We start from the raw sequence: 26,568 nt of genomic DNA, 5'->3' as shown, positions 1-26,568 counted from the left end.
CAATGAACAAAGTGTGTTGCTGTTAAGTTTCGTATTCATTATAAAAATTGGTTAAGCAACATTAAGTTGATGAGTAAAGCAAGTTGCCGGAAACAACCAAAAGTACCTACGAATTGCTATACGCAGTATTATCAGTATCATTTTATTAGAAACTCGGCAACAAGAACTCAGCTCTACTATTCATCTAGGCATTCGGACGCAAAACTAGCGACGACGTTGTTTTGTGCACAAAAAGATGCCCAAACGACGTAGAGTTAAACCAAAATAAGTTGGCAGCGATTTTGATAGCCCAGACGGTGCAAGTGTTAAGAAAACGTCATCATTTCATAATAAATAAATAATAATAAATAAATATTATAGGACATTATTACACAAATTGACTAAGTCCCACAGTAAGCTCAATAAGGCTTGTGTTGAGGGTACTTAGACAACGATATATATATAATATACAAATATTTACAAATATAAATACATAGAAAACACCCATGACTCAGGAACAAATATCCATGCTCATCACACAAATAAATGCCCTTACCAGGATTTGAACCCCGGACCATCAGCTTCGTAGACAGGGTCACTACCCACTAGGACAAACCAGTCGTCGAATATTTCATAGAAGTTTAACATTTAAAATAACACGTACCGCGCCTGGGCTAACAAAATCGCTGCCAAATTACCTTGGTCTGACTCTAACCCTTTCATATACCATAGTCATCAGTTAGTAACATTCTTTTAAAAAGGCTAATGGCGTTATTCATAAACGCTTTACTGGCCTGAATTAGCTATGAATCGTTTGTCTTTATCTGTCATTTTGACTTATGTATTTGTAAGAAAGGGATAAAACATAATTTAACTAAATCAGGCCCGTAAAGTTTTATGAATAAGGGGGTAAAAGGATAAGAACATCTGCTTCTCCATACAAACTAACCCCCTTATTCATAAAGGTTTACTAAAGTTGACAAGCCGCTAATTATCGTTTGTCCCTTTCCATCATACCAATACGTCGGAAAGGGACAAACGATTATTAGCGGCTTGTCAACTGTAGTAGACGTTTATGAATAAGGGGGTTAGTCCCCATTTTCCTCTCAGGATATCAACATTATTGAAAACATTTGTACACAATTAAATGTATATAACCATAGTTCTGACCTCTCCGTTTGATTTTTTTCTATTAATTGCATTGCATCTAATCCTGTTATAGTATTTTATGCAACCGTTGTTTAAGAGAGGTCAAAAAAGGCGAGTGGCGTGTTTAAAAATTTGAGGCGAAGCCGAAAACTGTTAATAAAGACGCCACGAGTATTTTTTGACTCAGTTAAACAACGTTGCATACAATACCTACCTACCTACTTACCTACCTACTTACTTACTTTGAAATAAAACTGTAAATTTAACAAATATTTTTCATGTCATTCATCATTTTAAGGCAGCAGTTTTAGTGACTTCTTGGGCCTTCACTGATATTTCTTCAGGCATAGTCACTAACCCCCTTATTCATAAACGTGTACTAAAGTTACGAAGCCGCTGATCATCGTTTATCCCTTTCGCGTGAGTTTTTGGGGAATAGACTTGTCTTGACATCTATAAGGTAGGGTTTTAAAGATGTGTGCACGACCCTTTAAATGACAAATAAAAGTACGGAAGTAGAAAAAAATATTTTCATTAAAGCTAATATCCTGAGAGGAAAATAGAGACTACGAGTATGTTTGTATGTAGAAGCGGTCACATGCCGTCGTCCGTTTCGTCTTAAGTGTAAGTATTTAATAACCATAATACACACCATATAAATTTTTGAAGGAGTATTAGAAGCTCTGAATATCTACCTAAGTACCATTTGGTTTATGTTTACAGGAAACGCCTGATAGCCGCCAACCCCTTTTGGTCTGACGGTGAGGAGCCCTCATCCGACGATGAACCTCATAATGGAAGGTAGATTTCTATCACAAAATGATTGTAGTGGCCATAGACAAAGAAACGTAGATTCGTAAAGTAGTGAAACATATTTTAGCTTAAGTTATGGCATTGTTATGTGCCATACGTTTTGCGGTAGCTGCTTAACTGAATTTTCACACAATAGCGGATACTAATTAGCGCATAATGTACGATGCTGTACAAAGCCTTCTTTTAAGTTGTCAAAGCTGGGCCTACCAATTTTATTTTGTAAAAGGTACTTTACGTGTCTTATGTCCCTTTAAAGCACAACCTCACATAAAATAATCTTATAGACATACCCCACACAAACACAAGAAAAGTTTGTATGTATGTTCTAATGGGAGCGCGCATATAAAAAATGGTTTATCTTTTATTTTGCCGACGCGGCAAATGCATCAATCAGTTATAGAATGTGTTATGGCGCACATAAACTAAACCAATATTTTGATTCGACAACCGCGTGGTAAACTATCCAGTGTTGTGCAATCGCACCCTTAAATTCCTCTAGAAAAAATTGTTATAGATGATATTTAGTACAATTTACACTGCCGTCACACGCAACGGATCGCGGCTTCAGTGTGAAAATTGCTTATTACAGCGCAGTAAAGCCAGTAAACGCTTTAAAAGTCGCTTTCACGCTTAAACTTTGTCTGATATGTTCTAACAAAATGTATTCTATTTCAGTACAAACATGTACAAGTCGTCATTGACCACAAGCACGCCGAACCTGCCGAGCGGCCGCCGGAAGAAAGTGAAGGCGCCGCCGCCGCCAGTGCTCAAGGTCACCGAGGTCCCCGCCACGTCCATGGACGATGTCGCGAGCATATCTTCGCTCAGCTCTTACACGTCCACCGTACATTCTGACCAAGTAAGTTGTTCTTATATGAACCACGGCTAATTGGCCCTCTATACCTTAGTTTTCTGCTCAAAACGCTTATTACTTTCGTAGTCGATATCTAGCGTCAAGTAGCGGATTTTTCTGTACCGCTACTTGACACTAGATGTCACGGGTGTTGCGACTGACGAAAAATGTATTGCTCAACAATTTACATCTAATATTACAAGCAGAAGGAGTTGAAAATAGAGTTCCAGTTAATGCGGTTATAATATTAGCTGAAAATTGTTGAGCATTAGACTATTCGTTCGTCGCGACATCTAATGTCAAGTGACAGTACTGATAAATTCGCTACTCGACCCTAGATGTCGACTACGATAATAAGCGATTTGGTAAGAAAACTGATCTATAGAGTGAGCACTCTATGTTGTCCCGCCCATGATGCCGGTTGTCAATGTCACTGTGCGAGTTTGACAGCAATATATAGTTATGCGCATGCAATAAAGATAGCAACAGGCGGGTCAATGTACAAAAACTGGAAAACGTCTCTTCTTTAGGCGAAATTTGTTCTGTTTTGATACGATGATTCTGTTTCTGATCGTAAGGGTGTCACTGTTTACTTACGAACAGACGTCACATAGGCTGTGCGTGGACTTCCATAGACGACACAGGATTTTAGTTTCCGGATAATGTACTTATCATCACAAAGTCTAATGGTTAAAAGAGGTAGGTATTGTTCAAGTACAAAAAAAATCGTGGATGGCCTAATAATAACCAACGTGACGTGATGAGCACGTTGCGCAAACGCCTCCTTTGTATTACATTACATTAGTAAGTGGCCAGGTGCCTAGATAATCATTGAGAGAAAACGCCAATTGAAACTTAAATAATCTATGGAAATAGTCACGTAACTTTTTTCTGTTTTTTCATTTCGTTTGTCGATGTACGATTGTCATCTTTGCTCGGCCCCCCGTTTCATGAAGCGTCTGTTTGATAATTTGCTTCAACTGGATCACAATTTCGATTTTAAGATGCGTGTCTAAGTACCAATTCTATCCGCTTATAAATTCGGCTCCCTCATTGCCTAGGCCTACCCAAATTCGACTAACTGGAATAACTTGTTTTGTTGCAGAAATCATATGGCATGTCGACTCCAAGGCTAAAAAAGAAACGTATGGCGCCAACACCACCCGATAGCATGTCCATGTCCGGCTGTGGTTCTATGGAGAAAGGCGTCGACCACTCCGACATGAGGAACAACTCCGATGGTAAGTATCATTACATCCTACCTCGAATACTGAACTTCGCAAATGCGGGCATCTTTATTTGTCACTATAATTACACCTTACTTCTTGGCCTTAGCACCTTTTCAATACTAAAACCATAGGATCACAAAAGAACATAAAATCACCCCTGTGACCAGTTATTTGTTGTTGTCCTAAGACATCCCAGAGGTGTAGAGGCCCTATGTATCTTCAGCGGCTCTTCTGTGACTAGTTAGGGAAACTGTTCCCCCCCCCCCCCCCCCATTTAAAATTAAACGGATGCGATAGCAGCGCACAGGTAACAGGGCATGGCGGGTACTTCTCGTACGTGTAGAAGTAATACTCAATATAAGATTGTTCAGACCATCTCGGAACTAAAAGACGTCAGGCAAGGGTAGGTCGGGTCCTTAGTATAAAAGTAACCTTGTATCTTGTTGTGTCTCGTATGTGTTGTATGCAACACGTGTATCGAAAACTCCAGTTTTAAATTAAAAATGTTATACCTAATCTTAATATCGTTTGTCCTTCCTTAGTTTCAAAGATTAATTGAAAGTGATAAATTGATAATTAATGATTCATTAAGCTGCAATAAAGATTAAAGAACAATATTTGCCATAATTATCAATCTACTATAATTATGATATTATTATCGTTTTCAACGTCTCTATTTCTTCTATAATATAATGAATATAAATCACTATTAATTGAACACATCCACTTTGGTAAAATCTGTTTTGGTAAAAGTTACACAAGTAGAAAATTAGGATCCAGTCCTACGTACAGTTTTTCGTATTTTTACTGTGTAAAATGAGTATACTTACACTACAGAACAATCCACGGTATTTGTTATTTACCTTTCATATCGTTGGGTAAAGTTGCAAACCTTGTAACTCCATTACAGGACATTAGAGAATTGCTACTTTGGCCAATAATACATAAAGTTGCAAACCTCGTAACTATTCCGGAGAATCTAAAAAAAGCGTTTTGAGGAATGAATTCCCAGCAAGCTGGAAATCGTTTTATACCTTCATTTGGTCCTAAATGCGTGTGAGTTTGCGCAATCCCAGGAGATGTGCTAAAATTTTGGGAGTCTTGTGAAATACATTTTTCATTGGATTGCCAAACCACACAATATAGAAGGCACTACCCATCAACTACAATAGCACTGCCAGCAAGATTTGCTGGATCTGACACTGGTGAAAAGCGATTTCGGATTTTAACATGATCATATCAAAAATAAAGACATTCAAAATGGCGGGCATTTTTTACCACTTTGACAACGAATTCATATGAAGGTATCTTTCTGATCCTCATCAATTTTCATCATAATTGAGTGGTGGTAGCCGAGTGGATATGACGTCCGACTTTCAATCCGGAGGTTGTGGGTTCAAATCCTGGCTCGTACCAATGAGTTTTTCGGAACTTATGTACGAAATGTCATTTGATATTGACCACTAGCTTTTCGGTGAAGGAAAACATCGTGGGGAAACCTGCATACATCTGCGAAGAAATTCAAAGGTGTATGAGAAGTCCCCAATCCGCATTGGGCTAGCGTGGGGAGTATAGCCCGAGCCCTCTCGCTCATGAGAGGAGGCCTGTGCCCAGCAGTGGGACGTATATAGGCTGAATTATTATATTATCATAATTGGAGCAAATTTTCCGTCGGACGTACCGTTTCGAGCCACAAGCAAAAAACGGAAAAAAAGCAAAAAAAAATGCACACCTGGGATTGCGCAAACTCGGATTATACGCATTTAGGACCACCTGAAGGCATTAAAACGAATTCCAGCTTGCTATGAATGATTTCTTTGAAAAAATCTAATTTGATTGGTCTTTAAGCAGATATTGAACTAGAGTTCAATATCAGGGCTTGGAAACCATTTTATTTTTCAAACCGTTTTCGTTCATTCACTCGGGAGCGAAAAGGATTTCGTTTCCGTTTGCGGTTACCGGTTAAAGAACTGTACTATTGAGATACCAGTTTATACCAAATTCGTTCGTCTTTCGTTTTTGCGGAACGAAATTAACCGGTTAAATTGAAAATATTATGAGTAAGTGTTATATCTGTCACGTATGAAGACGAGTTTAACCGAGCGCCTCCGACAGCCGAGAGGAACTGGTGTAATATGTTTTTACGCGAACCATACAATTTCGTTCCCTCCTCTTACCGGCAAGGAGAGAGAACGAAATTTAGTGTGTTTTATATGACTTTTTTTCATGATTATGCAAAACTGAGTCAGTAAATTAACTCAATCCCATCGCACCAAAAGTAGCTGATACGCTGCGCGAAGAACAGGCGGGTTTTCGCCCGGGTCGCTCCTGCACTGACCACACCAACACCCTACGTATCCTTATAAAACAGTGCGTCGAATGGCAATCGGAACTGTTCTTGGCTTTCGTTGACTTCGAAAAGGCCTTCGACACTGTGAAATGGAGCGCGTTGTGGTCTAGCCTAAGCAGGAGGGGTATCCCTATCTGTATCGTCCGCATAATACGCTCTTTATACTAAGGTAGCACATGCAGGGTGGTCCATAAGAAAAAACTTGGAGCGCCGATACAGATATCAGCCGGAGTAAGGCAAGGGCGCCTTCTATTACCGCTTTTATTTGTGATTCTCTTGGATGACGTCATGCATAATGTGGTATCGACACCGAGAGGTATACCATGGGACACGAACGTTTTAGAGGACTTAGAGTGTTGATTTCGTCTACTCTTGCTCATCTAGAAGCCAAACTTGAAAGTCTTAAAGAAGAGGCTGATAGAATGGGCCTGCGAATCAACAGACGTAAGACAGTTAGCATGCGAGTTAAGTCAAGTGCAACGGATCCGCTATCACTGGGGGGTGAGAACCTAGACTCAGTGTCAAAGTTTGTGTACCTGGGGAGCGTACTATCCTGCAAAGGTGGAGCGGATGAAGACATCGACAACAGGATAAAGAAGGCGAAGGCTGCGTTCGCTCAGTTAAAGGCTGTTTGGGAGTCAAATGTGCTCACGCGACGGGTTAAACTTTCCCTCTTCGAATCCATTGTGAAATCTGTGTTGCTTTTTGGCTGCAAAACGTGGAGAGTGACTAAAGGCCTAACTAATAAACTTCAGGTCTTCGTCAACAAGTCCCTCAGGTCGATCCTTAGCGTTTTCTGGCCAAAAACCATTCGAAATGAAGGCCTATGGAGTATATGCTGGCAAACACCCATTGAAGAAGAAATTGCGACACGGAAATGGAGATGGATAGGGCATACTATTCGAAGAGGGGAAACGAATAATGCTACCATAGCTTTCGCGTGGAAACCGCTGGACGGAAGCCGTGGCTCCGGGCGTCCTGTACACTCTTGGCAACGGTCCGTCCTAAGAGAGCTACGAGCGGTCGGGTTGAGCTGGAGCGAGGCCAGAAGGCGAGCTGAAGATAGGAAGGCATGGCGCGAGCTTGTGAAGGCCCTTTGCACTTCTGGCTGGGGTGCTTTAGGACACCAACAAGACTGTAAAACATATACTTTGGAACGTGAAATTTAGAAATTTATCTATATTTGGAAAAGATATCTAGGATGTCAGTCATCATGTCGCACTGTCTGGTCTAGTGGGTAGTTACCCTGCCTATGAAGCCGATGGTCCCGGGTTCAAATCCTGGTAAGGGCATTTATTCGTGTGATGAGCATGGATATTTGTTCCTGAGTCATGGATTTTCTATGTAAATTGTAATAATAAAACATTTATTTCAGACAGAGCCCATACAATTTTATTAGTTAATCTTATTAATTGATGTACTTTATTTAATCGTATGGCATACATATCGTAAAAATAGAGACAATATAATTAATTAAATGTCTACACATAGACCAGTCAGCCACTTCATGGCTTCGTCGCTCAGGGTGATCAGGTCTTCGGGAGGGCCGGCGACATAACGCGTTATAGGGCAGTCTTGAATTATGTGCTGGATGGTTTGGGCTTCCGCACCGCAGCTGCAGGCCGGAGAATCCACCCACCCACAGCGGTGTTTGTAGTAGGCGCATCGACCGTGACCAGTACGAAGTCTATTAAGTCTACACCAGTCTCTTCTAGGGAGGTCCGACCCCATTATTCTAGAGCCAGGCGTAATTTCAGAGCCTAGTTTCCCCGCCATTGACAAATACCACGATTTTGCCCACTCGCGTTTTAGATTAAATTGAGTATCTATTAGGTGTTTGGCGATACTACACGAGGGATTTCTAGATTTGAGGCGTTGCTTGTTTGGCTCTAAAAACTCTGCGAAACATGGTAGGTTAGGGTTGTTTTGGATCTTGGACACTTCCCGAAGCAAGGCGTCCTTCCTCCTGAGTTCTGGCGGGGCAATCCGTGACAGCACAGGGAGCCAGTGGCAAGGGGTAGATTGGAGCGTTCCAGATATGACTCGCATGGCTTTGTTCAGTTCGACATCTACTTTAGAGGTATGAGCACTGCCCAGCCACGCTGCTGCACAGTATTCGGCTGTTGAAAACACCAGAGATAGCGCTGATGTTCGCAACACTTCGGCACTTGCTCCCCAAGAGGTGCCACTTAGTTTTTGCACGATGTTGTTGCGACTCTGGAGTTTGCGAGCGGTGTTGAAGAGGTGTTGTTTGAACGTCATGGAGCGGTCAAGGGTGACTCCGAGATACTTGGGGGAGAAATTGTGTCTAACCAAAGATCCATTCAGCGACACCTTAAGTTCACGCTTGGCCAATAGGTTGTGCAGATGGAAGCAGCAGACCTCTGTTTTACTAGTGCTAGGAGTCAATCGCCAAATTCTGAAGTAGTCTGCCAACCGTGCCAAGTCACTGGATAGTGTAAGTTCCAGGTTGTCAAAGTTTTTGTGTTGAGATACTAGGCAGATGTCGTCGGCGTATATGAACTTCCTAGCGCTGGTGCTTGGGAGGTCAGATATGTACATATTGAACAGTATCGGTGCCAGCACGGAACCCTGGGGGAGTCCATTATTCAGCTTTCTGACATCACTAACATTAGAGCCCAAGTAAACACTGAATCTTCGCTGACAGAGCATGTTGGAAATCAGGTTAGCAATGGTGAAGCTTGGGACAACCGAAAGAAGCTTGAAGATTAACCCCTCCCTCCAGACGGTATCGTAAGCTGCAGTAAGATCGACGAACACCGCTCCGGACTTCAGTCCCTTCTGGAACCCGTTTTCTAGGTGTGTCGTAAGAGCCAGGACCTGGTCTGTACAGCTTCGACCAGATCGAAAGCCCGCTTGTTCTACTGGGACTACACTATTAATCAGGGGAGCTATCCTACGATAAAGGAGTCTTTCAAGCAGTTTATAGCAGTTGCTTAACAAAGCAATAGGGCGGTAGCTAGAAGGGTCGTTCTCCTTTTTCCCAGGCTTGAGAATTGCTATAACTTTCGACTCTTTGAAAGTCCTGGGAAGTTGATTGCGGCTGAAAACGTTGGAAAAGAAGAGGGAGAGCCATTTCACCGCATTGGGCCCCAGTTTCTGCAGGAACTCGTTATAGACTCCATCCACTCCAGCGGCCTTACCGGCTGATAGTCCTTTAATCGCTAGGTTTATTTCTTCTGTTGTGAAAGGTCTTGCCAGATCAGGGTCCTCCACTAGATTAGCCTTCAGTTCCTTAAACTTTTTCTTAATCTTCCTGGTTTCCAATTTATCGCCCCTAGCTCTGGAAGTGGAAACTATTCGGTTTGCGATCTCGTTTGGGTGAATTACAGTCGCCGTCAGCCGTGGAGGTGCCGTTTTCCCCGTGAGTTTGTTCAGAACGCTCCATGCTTTTCGGCTTGACCGCTTGAAATCCATAGATTCGACTGTATTTTTCCACTTCTTTGCTCGATTGGCATCCAGCGAAAGTAATAGCTCTGTCCCTATAGAGCAGTCACCCGTTTCCCGGTAGGATCTGTATAAGCTTTCACTTTCGCTACTCCATCCGGGGACGTACTCTTTCCTGAAACCTCTGCAAATGTTGCGCTTGGCAGATGATAGAACAAGACCCAGGAATCTGTCATAGCTTTCTGCTACAGGTGGGATAAAACGAATTCCCGCGTCGACGGATTTGGCGAAACCGCTCCAATCCGCTCGCTTGAAATTCCATCGGGGGAGGGGCATAGAGTTTGTAAGAGGGATCTTTATGCCTACATCCACGATTACCGGTCTGTGTTGGCTGTTAGGGAAGTCCTTTAGAACCATCCGGTTTACAGAGAGGGGTTTTCCTGTGTCATCCTTGCTAACAAAAGTGAGATCTGGATTGTAGTCCTTCCTCCAGCGAGCTGAATGAAAGGTGCCTCTATCTTTTGCATCGAACACGAGGAACAGGTTGTGCGTTTCTGCCCACTGTACCAGAGTTAGCCCGTTGGTATCATCTGCAGCGTAACGCCATAGTGTATGGTGGCTGTTGAAGTCGCCGGTGTAGACGCATGGGTGCTCAAAAACAGGAGGTCCATAGTTCGCCCAACTGGCCAGGGGGGGCTTGTATATGTTAGCAATCCTAATTTCGGCTACCTGGACGACGATGATGAAATTGTTAGCGGAAGCGTCCGAGAACATCACGCTGGTATTCTTTAGGTCGGATCGAATGTAGGTAGCGATGCCGTAGCTGCGGTGGTTTAACGCTTTGAGGAGTCTGAAACCGGGGATATGACCTCTGTTTTCGATGTCCTGCTCATCCCTGGTGTGGGTTTCCTGTAAGTTCAGGACGTCGATTTTGTAGTCTTTAAGAAGTCTGGAAATGTAGTCGCATTTCGGTCTACTAATACCCTCTACATTAATCTGACAAATTCGGACTGATGATCCGAGATCTCTGGTCCGTGTGATCATTGTGCTCATATATTAATCGCTTCTATTTTACTTGCTGCGAGGCTCTCGTTTCGAATAGTGCAGTGCAGCAGCCAGAGTTGATTACTCTTTAGCACCACCCAGGGGACACGTGCGGGGTATCTAAGGTAATCTTCCCGCGGACGCGAGTAATCATTGCCCCCCCCCCCCCATTGATGTACTTAACTAGCATTACAATTTACAACTAAAAAGTGAAATAAAATAAATAAACATAATAAGCACAACAGTGTTCAGCAGTGTTTGACAACATGCTTGGACGTCCACCGGGCTACGTAGGGTTGTCCCAGCAGTTAGCAAACACGCTCAAGATGCGATTGGGACTGCCGCGCAGACGGGACATGAGCGAGGCACACCTTTTCCTCATGACGGCCGCAAAGCCGTCTGTCCTGGCTTCGGCAAACATTCCAGACGCGTTACAGTGTCGCGGCAGCACCATCAGCACCCGGAACGCGTTATTGTATTGGACGCGAAGATCGCTGAACGCCCTTTGCGTATAATTGACCCACAGCCTGCATGAGTAGAAAAATACACAAAGGCTTTAAAAAGAGTAATCTTAACTTCGCTCCCGTTCAACGTCCACGTTGTCTTTTAAGTCTTTGGTGACTCAGTGACCCAAATATTTAAATTGGCTAACTTGCTTTAAAGGCACACCTGTTAAATAAATTGCTGGTAGCGTGTAGGTTTTGGTACCTGCCTTAATTTATATATGTATATATTATATATATCGTTGTCTAAGTACCAGCAACACAAGCCTTATTGAGCTTACCGTGGGACTATAGTCAATTTGTGTAATAATGTCCTATAATATTTATTTATTTTATGTCGGATAGTTTTGGCGCGTTGTTACATCCGCTACTATTGATGCTGACTGTAACCTAAAAGATATTTTTTTTCTCGTTTTTATTTTACCGTTTCGTCGCCATGCATGATTTATGTATCCATGCCAAATTGCAGCTTTCTAGCACTAAACCCAAAAAAAGAGTAGATTCTGAAAACTCGGGATCTTGTGTTTTATTCAGTTTTACTTACTACTCTCTTAAGGCAGGTATTTTACTCGCTCTTGGGGTTTCTCCATTTTTAATACAGATTCAATGTAATACTGCATGGGATCAATGTACAATTGTTCATCATAATGCATATTTTATACAAAAACATGCTAATTTGTGCTATCAAACCTGTGTTACGCGAATTACAGCTAAAACTTAACATGGATATTTAGCATCTACTAAAATATGATTGCTTCTGGTCTTGAGTCAATTGGTTCTTATTCTTATTACTGATAAACCCATCCACTTGAAATATGTAGTACTATCGGGGTAGATCCCCTCGAACAGGAAATGCCTATGTGCATGTTGATATAGAATAGATATCCACAATAGCTGTTACCAAGGATGATATCTGTTACTAAGATGTACCCAATGTACCTACACGTCTCACTAAACAATGCAGGTGTATGTAAAGTCCCCAAACCGCTTCACCGTGGGGACTATAGCGTAATCCCTCTTGTCCATGAGTGGAGGCCCGTGCCCAGCAATAAGACGTATATAGGCTAAATTATTATTAAAATTGTTCAAGGTTAAATATCTAATACAATATAGGTCCGTTATACGCGAGTGACCTTTCAAAAGTCAACCATATAAGTAAATTATATTATGTATGTACTTGTATGACTGTAATGTATGTAACTGCTTAAAGATGTGATTAACTTTCAATAAGACTACTACGACGACGAGGGGGGGGGGGGGGGGGGTTAGGCATATCTATTGTCCTGTAGAAGGAGGTATATTGATTGGCTAGTTGATGATGATATAGGCATAGTAAAACTATGTTATTAGGCCACATTAAATCTCATAGCCATGTTATAAACACTGGAATGCTATAGTAGATTTTACATTACATATAGTGCGACTTTACCGCACTAGTGCGAATTAGCACACATGTCGAAGATTTAAAGGGTCATATGTACTGTAAAACTTTGGCCGATACTTGTGCGAATAGGTAATTCGAAACTCGTGTCAATTTAAAACACTCCCTTCGGTCGTATTTTTATTATTTATCGCATCTCGATGCGAATTTCCTATTTTTCGCACTTGTATTATTTGTTTATACTATTATTTGTTTGTTAGGTGGACGTCGTCTGAAAGGCCCGGCACCCGGCCTTCCGCTTCCAGAGCGACGCGAAGTGAAAATGCAGATGTCCCCCGAAGAGCTGCAAGTGCAACTTGACATGCTGGAGACGCAGCAGCTGGGCCTGGAGCGGCAGGGCGTGCTGATCGAGCAGATGATCCGGGACAAATGCGAAGGTAGGTTCACTACTGGTGCGAGGTGAACATGCAGATGTCTGCACTCTGGAGAGCTGCAGGTGTAACTCGACATGGTAGAAACACAGCAGCTGGGCCTGGAGCGGCAGGACGTGCTGATCGAGCAGATGATCCGGGACAAGTGCGAAGGTAGGTTCAGTACTGTTGCGAGGTGAACATGCAGATGTCTGCACTCAGGAGAACTGCAGGTGTAACTCGACATGGTGGAGACACAGCAGCTAGGCTTAGAGCGGCAGAGCGTAGTCATCGAGCAGATGATCCGGGGCAAGTCGAAGGTAGGTTCAGTACTGGTGCGAGGTGAACAACACAGCAGCTGGGCTCAGAGTGGCAGGGCGTGCTCATAGAGCAAATGATCCGGGACAAGTGCGAAGGTACAGTGCTGGTGCCGACCGCCGCGTGAGCTCAGATTTACATACAAACTATACACAGAAGGAGAATACATTCTACATACCTATTCACCTGCCGTACCTACATATTGATCAATATCAAAAGTTTGAAAATGTTGTGTCATATACGTACGTAAATCATTATCTTGCTTTACATAATTAATATCTCAAATTTAAACATGACAAGTACTTAATTAATTATTACCTAATCAATTAATTAGAGACAAACTAAGTAACAATTAGATTATGTTATTAGGTTTTTGCAGTAGATACATAATGAATGCAAATGTTATTAATTTACTGCGGTCGAAAGTTATACTTTATCATCAACACGAAAACTAAGATTTTTTCATCTAATAATTGATACTTGAGTATTGATTGCTTTTACACGTGTCGTGTTAACTCAAACGCGGCTGCTTTTGTTTATTCTTGAAATTATGTCCGCCCATAGGAGAAGATGCAGTACCAGCGCCGCAGGAGGAAGTGGAAGATCTCGTCATTCAACTCTGCGAGCTGGTCAACGAGAAGAACGATCTATTCAGGAAACAAACGGAGCTCATGTATATGTAAGTGGCTTAACATTACTACCTAGTAAAGTAGTAAAACATAGATGGTTGCGCCCGTGACATGAGGGACAGAACATTCGCAATGCGACAATACGACTACAGTTATTTGTTTTACAAGGAGGCAAAATTGTTGTTTAACCGCTCGTGCTAATATCGATACCCGAGCAAGCGAAAGATTCCAAAATTGAACTACGAGCGTAGCGAGTGGTTCGAGAAGTGGAATCTTGAGCGTTGCGAGGGTTTCAAGGTACGAGGGTTAAACAAACTTTGCCTCCGAGTGAAACTACATTTTTCACCACACCAACGAGGAAAATACTAACTATGAAATACCAAAAAAAAATAAACAAATCAAATCCAAATAAAAATTTATTAAAAATTTATCATCCAAAATCATCATTTAAAAGTTAATTCTACCAGCTAACATAAGGAAACGACTCAAAATTTGCATCTGTTTACTTTGCCCCACATGCGGATGAAATGCAACTTTCTCATTAGTTTTTGAACAATCAAAAGGGCCTTTACCAGTTGGTGTGGTGAAAAATTAAAATCACGTTTTAACATTCCTGAAAACATACCAAAAACAACCTACGTAATTTGGTCGGGTTATTTGTTACCCACCGTAAATTTACGGTGAAGAATAAAAATAATTTCAGACTGTAACAAAGGCAAACAATAATAGCGCTTTATCTGCTACTCCTACTGAAAGTTCCATAAGTGCATCTTGTTCGGTCATCTGGCGGCTCCCCCATATTTCTTCGCTATATTATTGTACCTCTATGTAGTGAAACCACTCAAATATAGTCTAGAATCTCCCATGAGTCAAAAGTAACTCGAATATCTTCGTTAGGGTATTATTTAAAAGATGCGGCTCCTAGGAAAAAAAAACATATATGGAAGATAAAATTTCAAATAAAACCGAAAAGAACATTGGTATTGATACTTAATTACGTATTGAACTTTTGGACCAGAGTTGGGTGATTTTACTTGCGGGACTTAAGGGAGTCTGGAGTCTTCTCGGCAACTTAATTCTAAAAATTGGCACAAGCCCTAGTTCTTTCCAACCCAAGAGGAAAACTAAAATAGGCTTTATTGGGTAATCCATTTTCCTCACATTTTTTTTCCTTTTACGAAAAGCGTTTGGTAAAAACCAAATGATATAGATAAGCTCCGATTCCGAGAAATTCGATTTGTACGAACCGGGCATAATGCGGGGGAAAAACATACTGTCAGACCAAGATAAGTTGGCAGCGATTTTGATAGCCCAGACGGTTGCAATGTCATGTAAACGTCATAATAATTTCATAAAAGTTTTACGTTTAAAATAACACGTTCACCGTTTGACCTTCTTACTTACGTTGACAAAATTTTCATTTTACGATTGCTGTGTAACAATTTAATTTATGAGGAAACTAGTCTATTCCAGACGTGCAGTTGTACAATTTTAAAGAGATTATAACCTTCAACACAAAAAGATCGGACTCACTACACAGCTAAAATGCAATCATTTCATTGTCTTCATCAGCACGTCTATTTTGCGAAATGGTACTTATCGCGTGGAAGTCACGTATTAAAGAAAGAACGCTTGCCAAGACGAATTTCGAAATAAGATCTTTTTCGAGGAAGTGTGATGAAAACAACATAATAGTCTCTCTCTCTCCCAGTATATAAAAATTGACTGAGAACTTCTTTTGAAGTTGGTTAAAAACAATCAATGATTATAGTGGGATACGTTATCAGCTAGAATGGTATTCTAAATATTTAGAATGCCTATCTATGTAAACTAAATTATCACAGTACCAAAATATCCTTTACAGTACATATGGTGCTACTTTCCCGCACGCGTGCGAGAATGAGCACCTTTCGTGCATATGTCAAAACCTTAAAGAGCCATATGTACTGTAAAACGTTGTACGATACACGTGCGAATAGGTAATTCGCAACTCGTGTTGATTTAAAACACTCTCTTCGGTCGTGTTTTAATTTATCACCACTCGTTGCGAATTTCCTATTTTGCATCCTGCACTTGTATCGTGAATAACTATTATTTGCCTGTGTCATTATAATCATGTATGTATTACAAGTATGGAACAAACCAATTACGTAATTAAATATTTAGATTTGTATTTCAGTCGGCGACAGCAGCGATTGGAGCAGGAGCAAGCTGATATCGAGCACGAAATCAGGGTGATTCAGTCGCGGCCCGCGGTTAATCGCATCGATGCTGATAAGGTAATAACAACAAAGTAATTAATTTAATATACAATCGGACGATCACAAGCCGGAAATGCCGACGTGGACGTGGCACGCACGTAACATGGTCAATCAAACCTTTTGTATATACAATCGTTTGCACCGTAGCGAACGAAACTGTAATTTCTATCACTCTTCCATATTAGTGCGACAGAGAGACATTCGCGTATCGTTGCTACGGTGCAAACGATTGGCATCTTGGCTAGGCACACTAATCCACTTATGTTTTGTTTGGCACATCCAGGCGGTTCAATAAATAAATATTTGGGGACAATCTTACGCAAATCGACCTGTTCCCAAACTAAGCAAAGCTTGTACTATGGGTACTAGTCGACGATATAATATACATAGAAAACACCCATTACTCAGGAACATCTGTGTTCATCACATAAATAAATGCCCTGACCGTTATTCGAACCCGGGACCATCGGCTTCATAGGCAGGGTCACTGTCACTACCCACTAGGCCAGACTGGTCGTCTGGTCGTTAATGGGTGTTGCGTTCAGTTCGCATACAACGAAGGTCAATGTTAGAGGACCTTAAGATCCACCGATCATGTACATTCAGCGAGCATCACATCACCACTGAACTGTGCCGTATATCCGTAAGGATTTCTGTTTCCGTCATCTGTTGGTGCAGCCCTCTTGTCTCTTGACAAAACACTTCCTGTTCAGCGTTCTCAGTAGATATGGCCTTTGTTAAGTTATGATACTCATATAAATGAAAAATACCAATTTTCCGGCAGGCCCGCGAAGAGCAGCTGGTGTCGCGGCTGGTGCAGATCGTGCGCATGCGCGACGAGCTGGTGCAGCAGATCGACGCCGAGCGCCGCCGCGAGCGCCAGGAGGACCTGGCCATCGCCTGCTCCATCGCCACCAAGCGGGGTAAGCCACACTCAGATACTGCTCCTGGGTACAACCCTGGGTAACCCTGGGCGAGGACCAATGAGTGCGTAGAGTTAGACCAAGCTAAGTTGGTAGTGATTTAGATAGCACAGACTGTGCAAGTATTATTTTAAACATTATTATTTCATAGAAGTTTGCACAATCTGTGCTATCAAAATCACTGCCAACTTAGCGTGGTCTAACTCTAGTTACTTTTCCGTTAAGAAAATATCGTGAGTAAACCTGCATATTCGTAAGTACATTGCGAAGAGATTCGAAGATGTGCTAGTTGTCTAAAGCAATCGAAGAGGAGACTAGTGGGACGTATGTCTAAAGAACGAAAGAAACTAAGAATCATGTCCCGCGTTTTCATGGAAAACATAGGCATATATGACTTTCTCTTCTTTGGCAATCTACTAATATATACTTATAATAATGCTGCCGCTGGCAAGTTGTTATGCTTAATCATTATCATTACAGACTAGTTAATGTATTTTTCTCCAATATGCTCGGAAATGTTCACCTTATTGTAGCAAAACTAGTACGGGAAGTTCTCGTTATGGTCAAACTCAAATTTAAAAAATTCAAACCTTTATTGTCGTGTTTTAGCGGACGGGAAAGTTATTACTGTATTGTTTTTTACTTTTTAAAAACATGTATCCACGAAGACAAACGCAAACAGCCAATTAATACAGCCGCAGGCTGCTTCTACACGACCCGGTCAGCGTCATTTCAAGCTATAGGATAGAGTCGTGTCGTGTAAGACCGTCGTGTAAGATCGTGTGAATATTGCTTAATAAAATCAAAGACTATATAACTTTAATATTTTTACAGTACATATGGTGCTACTTTATCGCACTAGTGCGAAAATTAGCATATTACGTTACTGTGCCGAACATTTAAAGGGCCATATGTACTGTAAAACGTTGTACGATACATGTGCGAATAGGTTATTCGCAACTCGTGTCGATTTAAAACACTCCCTTCGGTCGTGTTTTAATTTATCGCCACTTGTTTCGTATTTCCTATTTTTCGCACTTGTATCATAATGTACTATTTTTAAGGACTCATGCGTGCAAATACAGCTTATATTCCACAAGTATATTGAATGGTAGTGAATGGCAGAATAGTTGTGCCTTTAACTTTTAAAAAATAATTAAAGAGGGAAAATGGAAATTGTTTTTGACGAATTTGATGTGAAGGTTCGATTTGAGTGCTGATTGATGTTTAAATTAAGATTAGTTTACCTGATTTCCTCGCATGTTTGGAGAAAAGCACTATATATGCCTCGGCAGGAACAGCAATTCGTGGATTCGTCTTCTTTGTCGAAATCGAAGCTCATCCACGAATTGCCCTTTCCCGTCCTCTGCAATAATATACTATTATACAAATATTATTTCTGCAGCTTAAAAATACGCAACTTTAATTTAATAAACAATACTTGTTACACTAGCATACGAGTCACGCGAACGTCATTCGAATATGCAGTTTACAAGACAACTGATCATAGTCTGTGCATAGTGAGCCGGCCGCTATTGAATGTCGGACGGGAACGCCTACTTGCCATCTCCATCCTACTCTGTGGTTATTTAACTGTGTACAACTATATTTTTCAGCTCAAAGGAACAGCGACTCCAACAGCTCATCAATGAAATCGACGGAGGTTGTCCCGACGCCCAAGAAAAACAAAGTAAAGGACAAAGTTAAAAAGCAACTGAAGAAAGCAAAGCACACTCTTATTTCAAAGAGAAAAGATGATTCAGACAAAAAAGAGGCAAAACCCGAAAAAGAAAAGAAATCGAAACAGTAAGAATAATATACTACACGTGTGAACTGTAAAAATAGCAGGAGAATACAAGGAAAATCGAAAGAACATTTGGAACAATTATAGCGGTCAATAAACGAAGACTTGATATTCGTAACATTGATCAATTATCGTAGTATTTTATAGGTGTATATTGAGTATTGATAGACTTGCTCTGTTCAGAAGAATAAATAAACGGCAACTAGCAAAGATATTCAAATATATGTAAAATACCCAAATTTAGTAAATAGCACTGTGATTAGTACTTACGTATTGGTAAACTAACGGAGACTAACAAATTATGTAGTATTATTAATAGCTCGCTACTTATTATTACTTCTTAATTTTGATAATGGACGCAATTTCGTACCATTCGTACGTACCACATTATTTGTATTTATGTTTGTGGCCTTTGCTATAAGCGACGCTGTTTTGATGTCCATGTAAACTGCTTTACATTATTATTATTTAGTTTTCATATTTTGATGCTGTTTTTTTATTAAAGCATAAAAGACATTTATAATGTGTTAAATATACTTAAGTGGCATGGCATACTAAAGTACTTAAGCAAGACTGAAACATTCCAACTAAATTATACATGATGAAAAATATTATATTCCATTTAAATATAAATTGGAGTTATAACGTGTCATAAAAATATCTTAATTTTAATTTATTTTCCACTAGGTATTGTGCCTATATTGGTAATGAATTACGCTTAGATATTACTGAAGTGAACTGTTTTCAAATGTTCAATGATAACGGGAATCCTAGATCAGAAAGGAAACCTGCGAATGATGAGTAACAGGACGGGGGCAGAAATTATATGGGCTGAATAAACGCCAATATTAGTTATATAAAAGGATTCCTAAAGCGATGGATTGAACGTTTTAACTATGGCAAAAAATCAAAAAAATCTTAGTCAATAATATTGTGCCACGCTAACGTAATATTAATCTTCGTTAAGTTGTATTGTTATAATATCGATATACACTAAACACCACGTAGGCAGACAACACAATAGTCGAATATAGTATATTCTCACAATAATGCACAAATATGTTTATATTATATCTCGAATTACACCAAACTTCGACAATTTGTACGTACGAAACTGAATGCATTTTGTTTTTAATAGATTTTTTTATCATTTTGAATTTATTTTATTTATATGTTCGTCAAGTAGCAAATTATAATATACACGGTAGAAGATTTCAAGAAAATTTACATTTGCTTACAATGTTATTTTTGAACTCTTCTTTCGGGTATGTTTCGCTGCACAATATATACTAAATATTATTTATTAAGTAAAAAAGCCTGTTTAGTACTATAATATCTTCTATCCAAACTATGTAAAGTTAAAAAATGTTGGCTAATTTAAATTTTTAGTTTTGTTTATTTTTAATGTATTAAAAAAATCGGCCAAGTGCGAGTCGGACTCGCGCAAAGGGTTCCGTATCATTATCTAAAAATCACTTTTTTGTATGGGAGCATCCTTAAATATTTATTACAGTACATATGGTGCTAGTTTATAGCACTAGTGCGAAAATTAGCATATTACGTTACTGTGTCGGACATTTAAAGGGCCATATGTACTGTAAAACGTTGTACGATACATGTGCGAATAGGCAATTCGCAACTCGTGTCGGTTTAAAACACTCCCTTCGGTCGTGTTTTAATTTATCGCCACTCGTTTCGAATTTCCTATTTTTCGCACTTGTATCGTAATGTACTATTTTATTGTTTTTAGTATTTGTTGTTATAGCGGCAACGGAAATACAATATAATCTGTAAAAATTTCAACTGGCTAACTATCACGGTTCATGAGATACAGCCTGGTGACAGACGCACGGACGGACAGCGGTCTCAGTAATAGGGTCCCATTTGACCCTTTGGGTACGGAACCCTAAAAAAAGAGACCTTCGCAAGCTTTGATAGCGGGTGTATCTAAACATGTAATACTACCAAACGAAGTTCTTACTGTTCTATTTAAATTCTGCTTTATAAAAATGTACTGTCCCGTTCTTAAGTTTTTACAAAGTAATAGTATTCCCGCCATTATGTGTTTAATATTACAATTTATTGATAAAATTTATTTAAAAAAAATACTATTTTGTAACTTCTTTAAAAGGATGGTTCTTAATGTGTAGTTAACCCTTTTCCAAGCATAGTACGATTTATAGACCACATACGCGCCAATAGAAGTTCAAATTAAATTGCAATTTCGGGAAATGTGACTTGTCTTCAAATGAATCATCGAAGCTGGATTAATTGGGAGTATATTTGATTTTTTTGAGAAAACCTTGTATGTAGATTGGTGCGGCCTGGAAAAGGGTTACATAAGTATATTTTTGGTACAGTTCTTTTTTTGTATTTGCACACCCGCCATCTTGATTCTCACCTTCGCAAATTGTACTTAAACTGGCAATATACTCAAAGATGTTGAATTAAATACTCCTGTCTTCCGAATTATTACGTGTATGTATATTTGTACGTGTTTAATGCACAGGGTTTTTTATTATCACAAAAATTACTAGATATTTAAATAGAGAAAACTCGAATGAGATGGTCACGTTTTTTATTATCCTTAATTATTAACATTCTGTTTGTATCAATGCACTTATATTTCAAATATGCAAAATAAAGATTTATTTACTACATTATCTCTTTTACTTTGACTCTAACCTGCATAATGTAATCGTACATTGATCATAAGATTCGTAAGAATTTTCATTAAAAGATTTATTTTGACAATACACTTTTGATTTATGTAATTCAAATAAGAATTAAGAAGTCAGGTATTCAATAGAATAGGACCGACGCAAAATATGAGGTAAACAAGTAACCTAGACATTAATCTAATTTCATAATTAAAATACAAAATACAGTAGAAATACTCCAATTAACTAAAATTATGCTGGGTCAGCACTCAAAGAGGATGACGATCTGCAACTCCATAGAACAATGTAATTCACGGTTGCCCCATGGTCGCAGTGTAGATAAATAGGTTTCTTCTTTTTCGTATCATATGAATGAGACAACCATTGACACTTCACAACAAAGAGCTTTACAAGGTGGCAACACAATAAGCGAAGCGAGTAATTGTGTATATGTTCATCCATCCAAACATCTACTAGCAACTATGCTGTTCTAGTGCAAGTACAAATATTGTAAGTAAGTCGGACATTAACACAATCAGGCCATTACAGTTATTTGGTTTCTTATAAACCCGACCAAAAACCGACGTTGAGGCGCAAAATAATCTTGAATGACGTAATAATAATTTTGCAACTTTCTGTGGTGATTCTCTTGAAAGTAGCTCAAGCTGCATTCAAGGGAATACAACATCACAACTTCTTTCAAGAGAATCACCATCCAGAAAGACACTGCAATCCAGCGTGACATCATTCAAGCTTAGTTTCGAGCCTCAACGAAATGGTCTAGATCAGGGGTTGGTAAAAATCTGCAATAATAGCAGCTCAAAGACCCACTAGTGTTGATGTCAGTGATCCAAGAACTATGAAGTGTTAATTGAGCCACAGTTGAACCTTCAAAGAGCCGCCGTTCTTGCAGACCCCTGACGAAGATGAAACATCCAGTTTGAATATCCAAGCACTCTATACATTCTCTTCACATTAAAATCATCCCTCCCTCATAGAGTTGTGTCCCATTAATGAATGTTTCCAATAGAAAACAGAAAATGTTCTTGAAAAGGGCCTGACTCTTCTCCCTCATCCTCTCTCCTCTCCAAGTATCTGAGCCAGTATTCGCGTGGCCGTGGCCTCGCCAATCATTCCAACAATTAACTAAGTGATCATTCCCTTGGCCTCGCCAATCATTGCAACAAATAACTAACAAGGAAAGGTACCCAACTGTCCGGTTCCAATTTGATTTATATTTATATAAGTTATAGAGTAGTTTTTTTTAGCTCTCCCAATAAGTTGAGTTTGGGCAGCTAAAAAAAATACTCTATAACTTATATAAATATAAATCAAATTGGAACCGGACAGTTGGGTACCTTTCCTTGTAAGTGATCATTCCCTATTTATTGTCTATTTCAATCCGTAAGGGTGCTCTTTTGTATTTACTAATTCTATCCCTTAAATCATCTGTCTTAGTAGTAGAGTGCTTTTTTGACTTTAGTATCTGTCTCAAATCATTGTGATCACTTGCATTGGTAGGCTTGGACTCTAGTCTTGACCATACACTGGAAGAACTCTTTGCAGTAGACATTTTTTGAACTCTACTCATTGTGTTATGGTCAGATTCATCGGAAGAGTATGAGTACTCATCACTTGATGATGGTACATCTTCATGCAGAATTTTTGCACCTAATCTAGACTGGACATTGTTTCTAGCTTTATTTGTAGTTGTTTTATTGTGGTACTTGAATTTATCTGACAACAGTACTGATTCTCTTGGTGTATAATTACTTCTTGAATTTACCACTTCTATGGACAGAGGAGCATAAACATCTTTATCAGCAATAGCTTTAGTCAATTCCATTGCTTGTCTTTTCTTATTCTGCTTAGATTCTTCATCATCAGCATGCATCCTCATTCTAGGGGCCTTAGACTTCTTTTTCCACTCTGTATCAGAATCACTATCTTCATCTTGCTCTTCAACATTGTTATGATGTCTTTTGCCAAGGCGCATGGCTAGTCTCTTGTTTCTGATTTGTACTTTTGGCACAGGTTCCTCAATTTCATCTTCATAATCATTTTTGGGTAATCTGTGCTGAATAACTTCCTGGTTGTCATACACACCCCAAGATTTACATAAATCTCCCCAGGGGTTTTTAGTTGGTGGATCCAAAATTTCATCATAATACCCTTCTGGTGCTTTCCTTTCTGGCACCTTTTTTGGTAATTTCTTATCTCCATTTGTAGCAAAACGCATCAATATCAGGTCCTTTTTAGGGTGTGGAACACCTTCCCTCCAGTGATGTGACGATTTCTTGAGCATATCTTTTAAATCTTCATTTTTTATTTCCCGTGAATGCACTAACAATGCCAATGCAGCTGATATATGATCTTGACAGACTATGTTACCTGCCAATGAGTGAAAAACAGGAATTATTTACTTGAACTCTAATTCAAACACAAGTTAAAACACTATAATTTACAAATTGTACAAAACAATTTATAAACCTAGCCTATGTTGTTCCTACAACTACAAAAGATTGGAATTATGGAAACAAAGACTTGCAATCATCATAACAAGTTTTAAAGCTTAAACTTTACCATATTGTTGGGGATAGTGCAATACCGAGCAACTAACAAAGTCAAAAGAGTTCAATTTAAACAATGTACAAGGTAATTGAACCTTACTGCATTTGTTAGTTATGCAGCATTGCACTATTCTTGACAATATTATGATAAAAGCTGAAAACAGTAATGAACAGGGGTCGTACAAAAAGTGCGGATGACGTCAAACCACTTATAGGATGATTTCAAATAGCATTTTTGATTTTCATAAACAATTATCACTTATCATTTATCAACCTCTTTATTAAACGATATCGCCACTTGAAATGAGTAAGTACGTTTTTGACTGACATATTGTCAATCAGATGAACAATAAATTGACTTTGTTATTGTTCAGCTATTGTATCTTCACGATTATATTTAGCTAAAATTTATATTTCCTAATGTATAAGAAAACGCTCTAAAATGTCATCTTTACTCGAATATTGTGGCAATTTTCCGTTTTTGGAGGTACGTAACAAACACGTATACTGCTCTTGCTGTAATCAAGATATACCAACGAAGGTAAGCAATATTAAAAGACATTTGGAGACAACCAAACATGTCGGAAACGTAGAAAAAAAAGGGCAAAGTGAATTTAATATGAACCTTACAAATTTTATGATAGCAGCAAACAACATCAAATTATCTTTTTTTTATTTTTACTAATCTTACCTACTGTTCCCACTTTTGAATATTAAACCTATTTATCTGAGGATCCCACAGACTTGTTCTAACTAATTTCAAATAATTATACCTTATGGTAACAAGTTTCGTGAAATTTATTTTATTCACTACATCACCCTACCACCTGTATTATTAATTCCATGGATTTATTTACGATTATTTTGTTACTTCATTAATACTACTTTGTTACTACATGTCACACGGAAGTTTAAATACAAACTCAAACATCAAGTGTGTGCAAGATTACGTCATTTTTACGTCATCTGCACTTTTTGTCGGACCCCTGGTAATGAAGTACATACATAATGGGAAACAACAGACAATACAAAAAACAAGTACTTGATAACATAAGTGAACCTCATTTCATTATGAATATTAATTATAAAACAAAAGATAAATGGTTTACCAAAGTTATTATGTAAACACGACAATCAGTATTTTGTAACATTATAGAAATTAGAGTCTTAGTGTGAGTTACATGCATGTGAGTGTGTTGCCATATGCTGTAAACTTATGTTTATGAAATGATTAATAAGTAGTATAATATGTATAATACACATTATAATCATGGCTATGAATCAATAAAATGTGGATGAATTGAAACAGATTAAAGCATGTACATTTTTTTTGCAAATACTACATACTCATTTATAATGTGGTATTTTTGTCACAAAGTATTATGTCTATGTGCAATTGTGCATCCATCAGATTGATGTGAATGACAATAGTCACTACAGTACAATTTTATTTTGAATTTAATAATTGTATTGCAGCAAACACTAGATGGGTAAATTAAAGTGAGAGTTCACTTGAAGAACTATGAATATTTCAATAATGCAAAACTTACATGAATTTTCATCAATCCATTCAAGGCTGACTGGCTTATAATCTGCAAGATACTCAAATATATCTTTTTCCTTAAGCCCAGCAACTCCATTTAAATGTAGTGCATCAAAGCGAAAATGTCGTTCATTTCCACTTTCTATTCCAAAATTACGGTACAGCTCATCAATTTGCTTTTGTGTTACTAGTCTGTTTCCTGAGAGATTCAACCCAAATCTTTTTGCTCTCTCTTCTAACTTCTTTGCGTCTATTTTTTCTAGTTGTGTGATGATTAATCCTTCCTTTTCTGCCTTATAAAGCTAGAACATAAATTCATTATATATAAATAAATGTAGCGGTTATATATTAAAAAATAATCTCAAAATAAGCGTCCACCAACTTGTTACATACCAGTGTAGGCTTTACGTCTTCTTCTGGAATACAATCATTATCTTCATCCCCTAGCATCGGATCGTCACTCATTTCTCCTTCCTCTTTATCCATTTCCATTGTTGTTGTTGTGTTATTGTATTTCTGCTAAACAAAGTAAATTGCCTACTGAAAATGAAATGATTTCCGTATGGTAGAGCGAAGTATCGAATTGATTTGTCACATATTACCACAGATTACTAAAATGCTTGGTTTTGGGTTATGTGGATATTAGGTCTGTTCTACACGTTATTATAAGACTAATCATTTGGATTTTTGACAAATAATATTTAATATAATACCTAACTAAGCCAAAATCTACTGTTTAAG

General features: G+C 38.9%; 2 protein-coding genes across 2 annotated transcripts in view; one reads left to right on the top strand and one right to left on the bottom strand.

Annotated features, from left to right (window-relative positions):
- LOC133521422 (MICAL-like protein 1) overlaps positions 1–21,714 on the top strand; it is a 26,189-nt gene extending 4,475 nt beyond the window's left edge. The window contains exons 7-14 of the mRNA XM_061856378.1: positions 1,852–1,929; positions 2,617–2,800; positions 3,900–4,035; positions 12,970–13,146; positions 14,002–14,116; positions 16,246–16,345; positions 17,112–17,250; positions 18,867–21,714. Of these exons, the coding sequence (XP_061712362.1) occupies positions 1,852–1,929; positions 2,617–2,800; positions 3,900–4,035; positions 12,970–13,146; positions 14,002–14,116; positions 16,246–16,345; positions 17,112–17,250; positions 18,867–19,060 (1,123 nt within the window). The 3' untranslated portion in view covers positions 19,061–21,714. The remainder of the gene's footprint in view (positions 1–1,851; positions 1,930–2,616; positions 2,801–3,899; positions 4,036–12,969; positions 13,147–14,001; positions 14,117–16,245; positions 16,346–17,111; positions 17,251–18,866) is intronic.
- LOC133521423 (nuclear cap-binding protein subunit 3-like) lies at positions 21,616–26,568 on the bottom strand. The gene is made up of 3 exons (XM_061856379.1): positions 26,221–26,568; positions 25,835–26,129; positions 21,616–24,105 (listed from the first exon to the last, which is right to left on the bottom strand). Exons 1-3 carry the CDS (start codon positions 26,317–26,319, stop codon positions 23,096–23,098), a joined length of 1,404 nt encoding a protein of 467 aa, XP_061712363.1. The 5' UTR covers positions 26,320–26,568; the 3' UTR covers positions 21,616–23,095.

This window comes from Cydia pomonella, chromosome 9, assembly GCF_033807575.1.
Source record: "Cydia pomonella isolate Wapato2018A chromosome 9, ilCydPomo1, whole genome shotgun sequence".
NCBI classification, from domain to species: domain Eukaryota; kingdom Metazoa; phylum Arthropoda; class Insecta; order Lepidoptera; family Tortricidae; genus Cydia; species Cydia pomonella.
Note: the sequence above shows the minus strand (reverse complement) of the source record. Positions and strands in the feature narration are given on the sequence as shown.

Excerpts from the sequence above, each read along its gene's own strand:
- LOC133521423 (XM_061856379.1), bottom strand. The coding sequence starts at position 26,319 with ATGGAAATGGATAAAGAGGAAGGAGAAATGAGTGACGATCCGATGCTA. Across the intron at positions 26,130-26,220 it reads AAGACGTAAAGCCTACACTG|CTTTATAAGGCAGAAAAGGA; the intron begins GTATGTAACAAG and ends TTTATGTTCTAG. Across the intron at positions 24,106-25,834 it reads ATGGATTGATGAAAATTCAT|GTAACATAGTCTGTCAAGAT; the intron begins GTAAGTTTTGCA and ends ACTCATTGGCAG.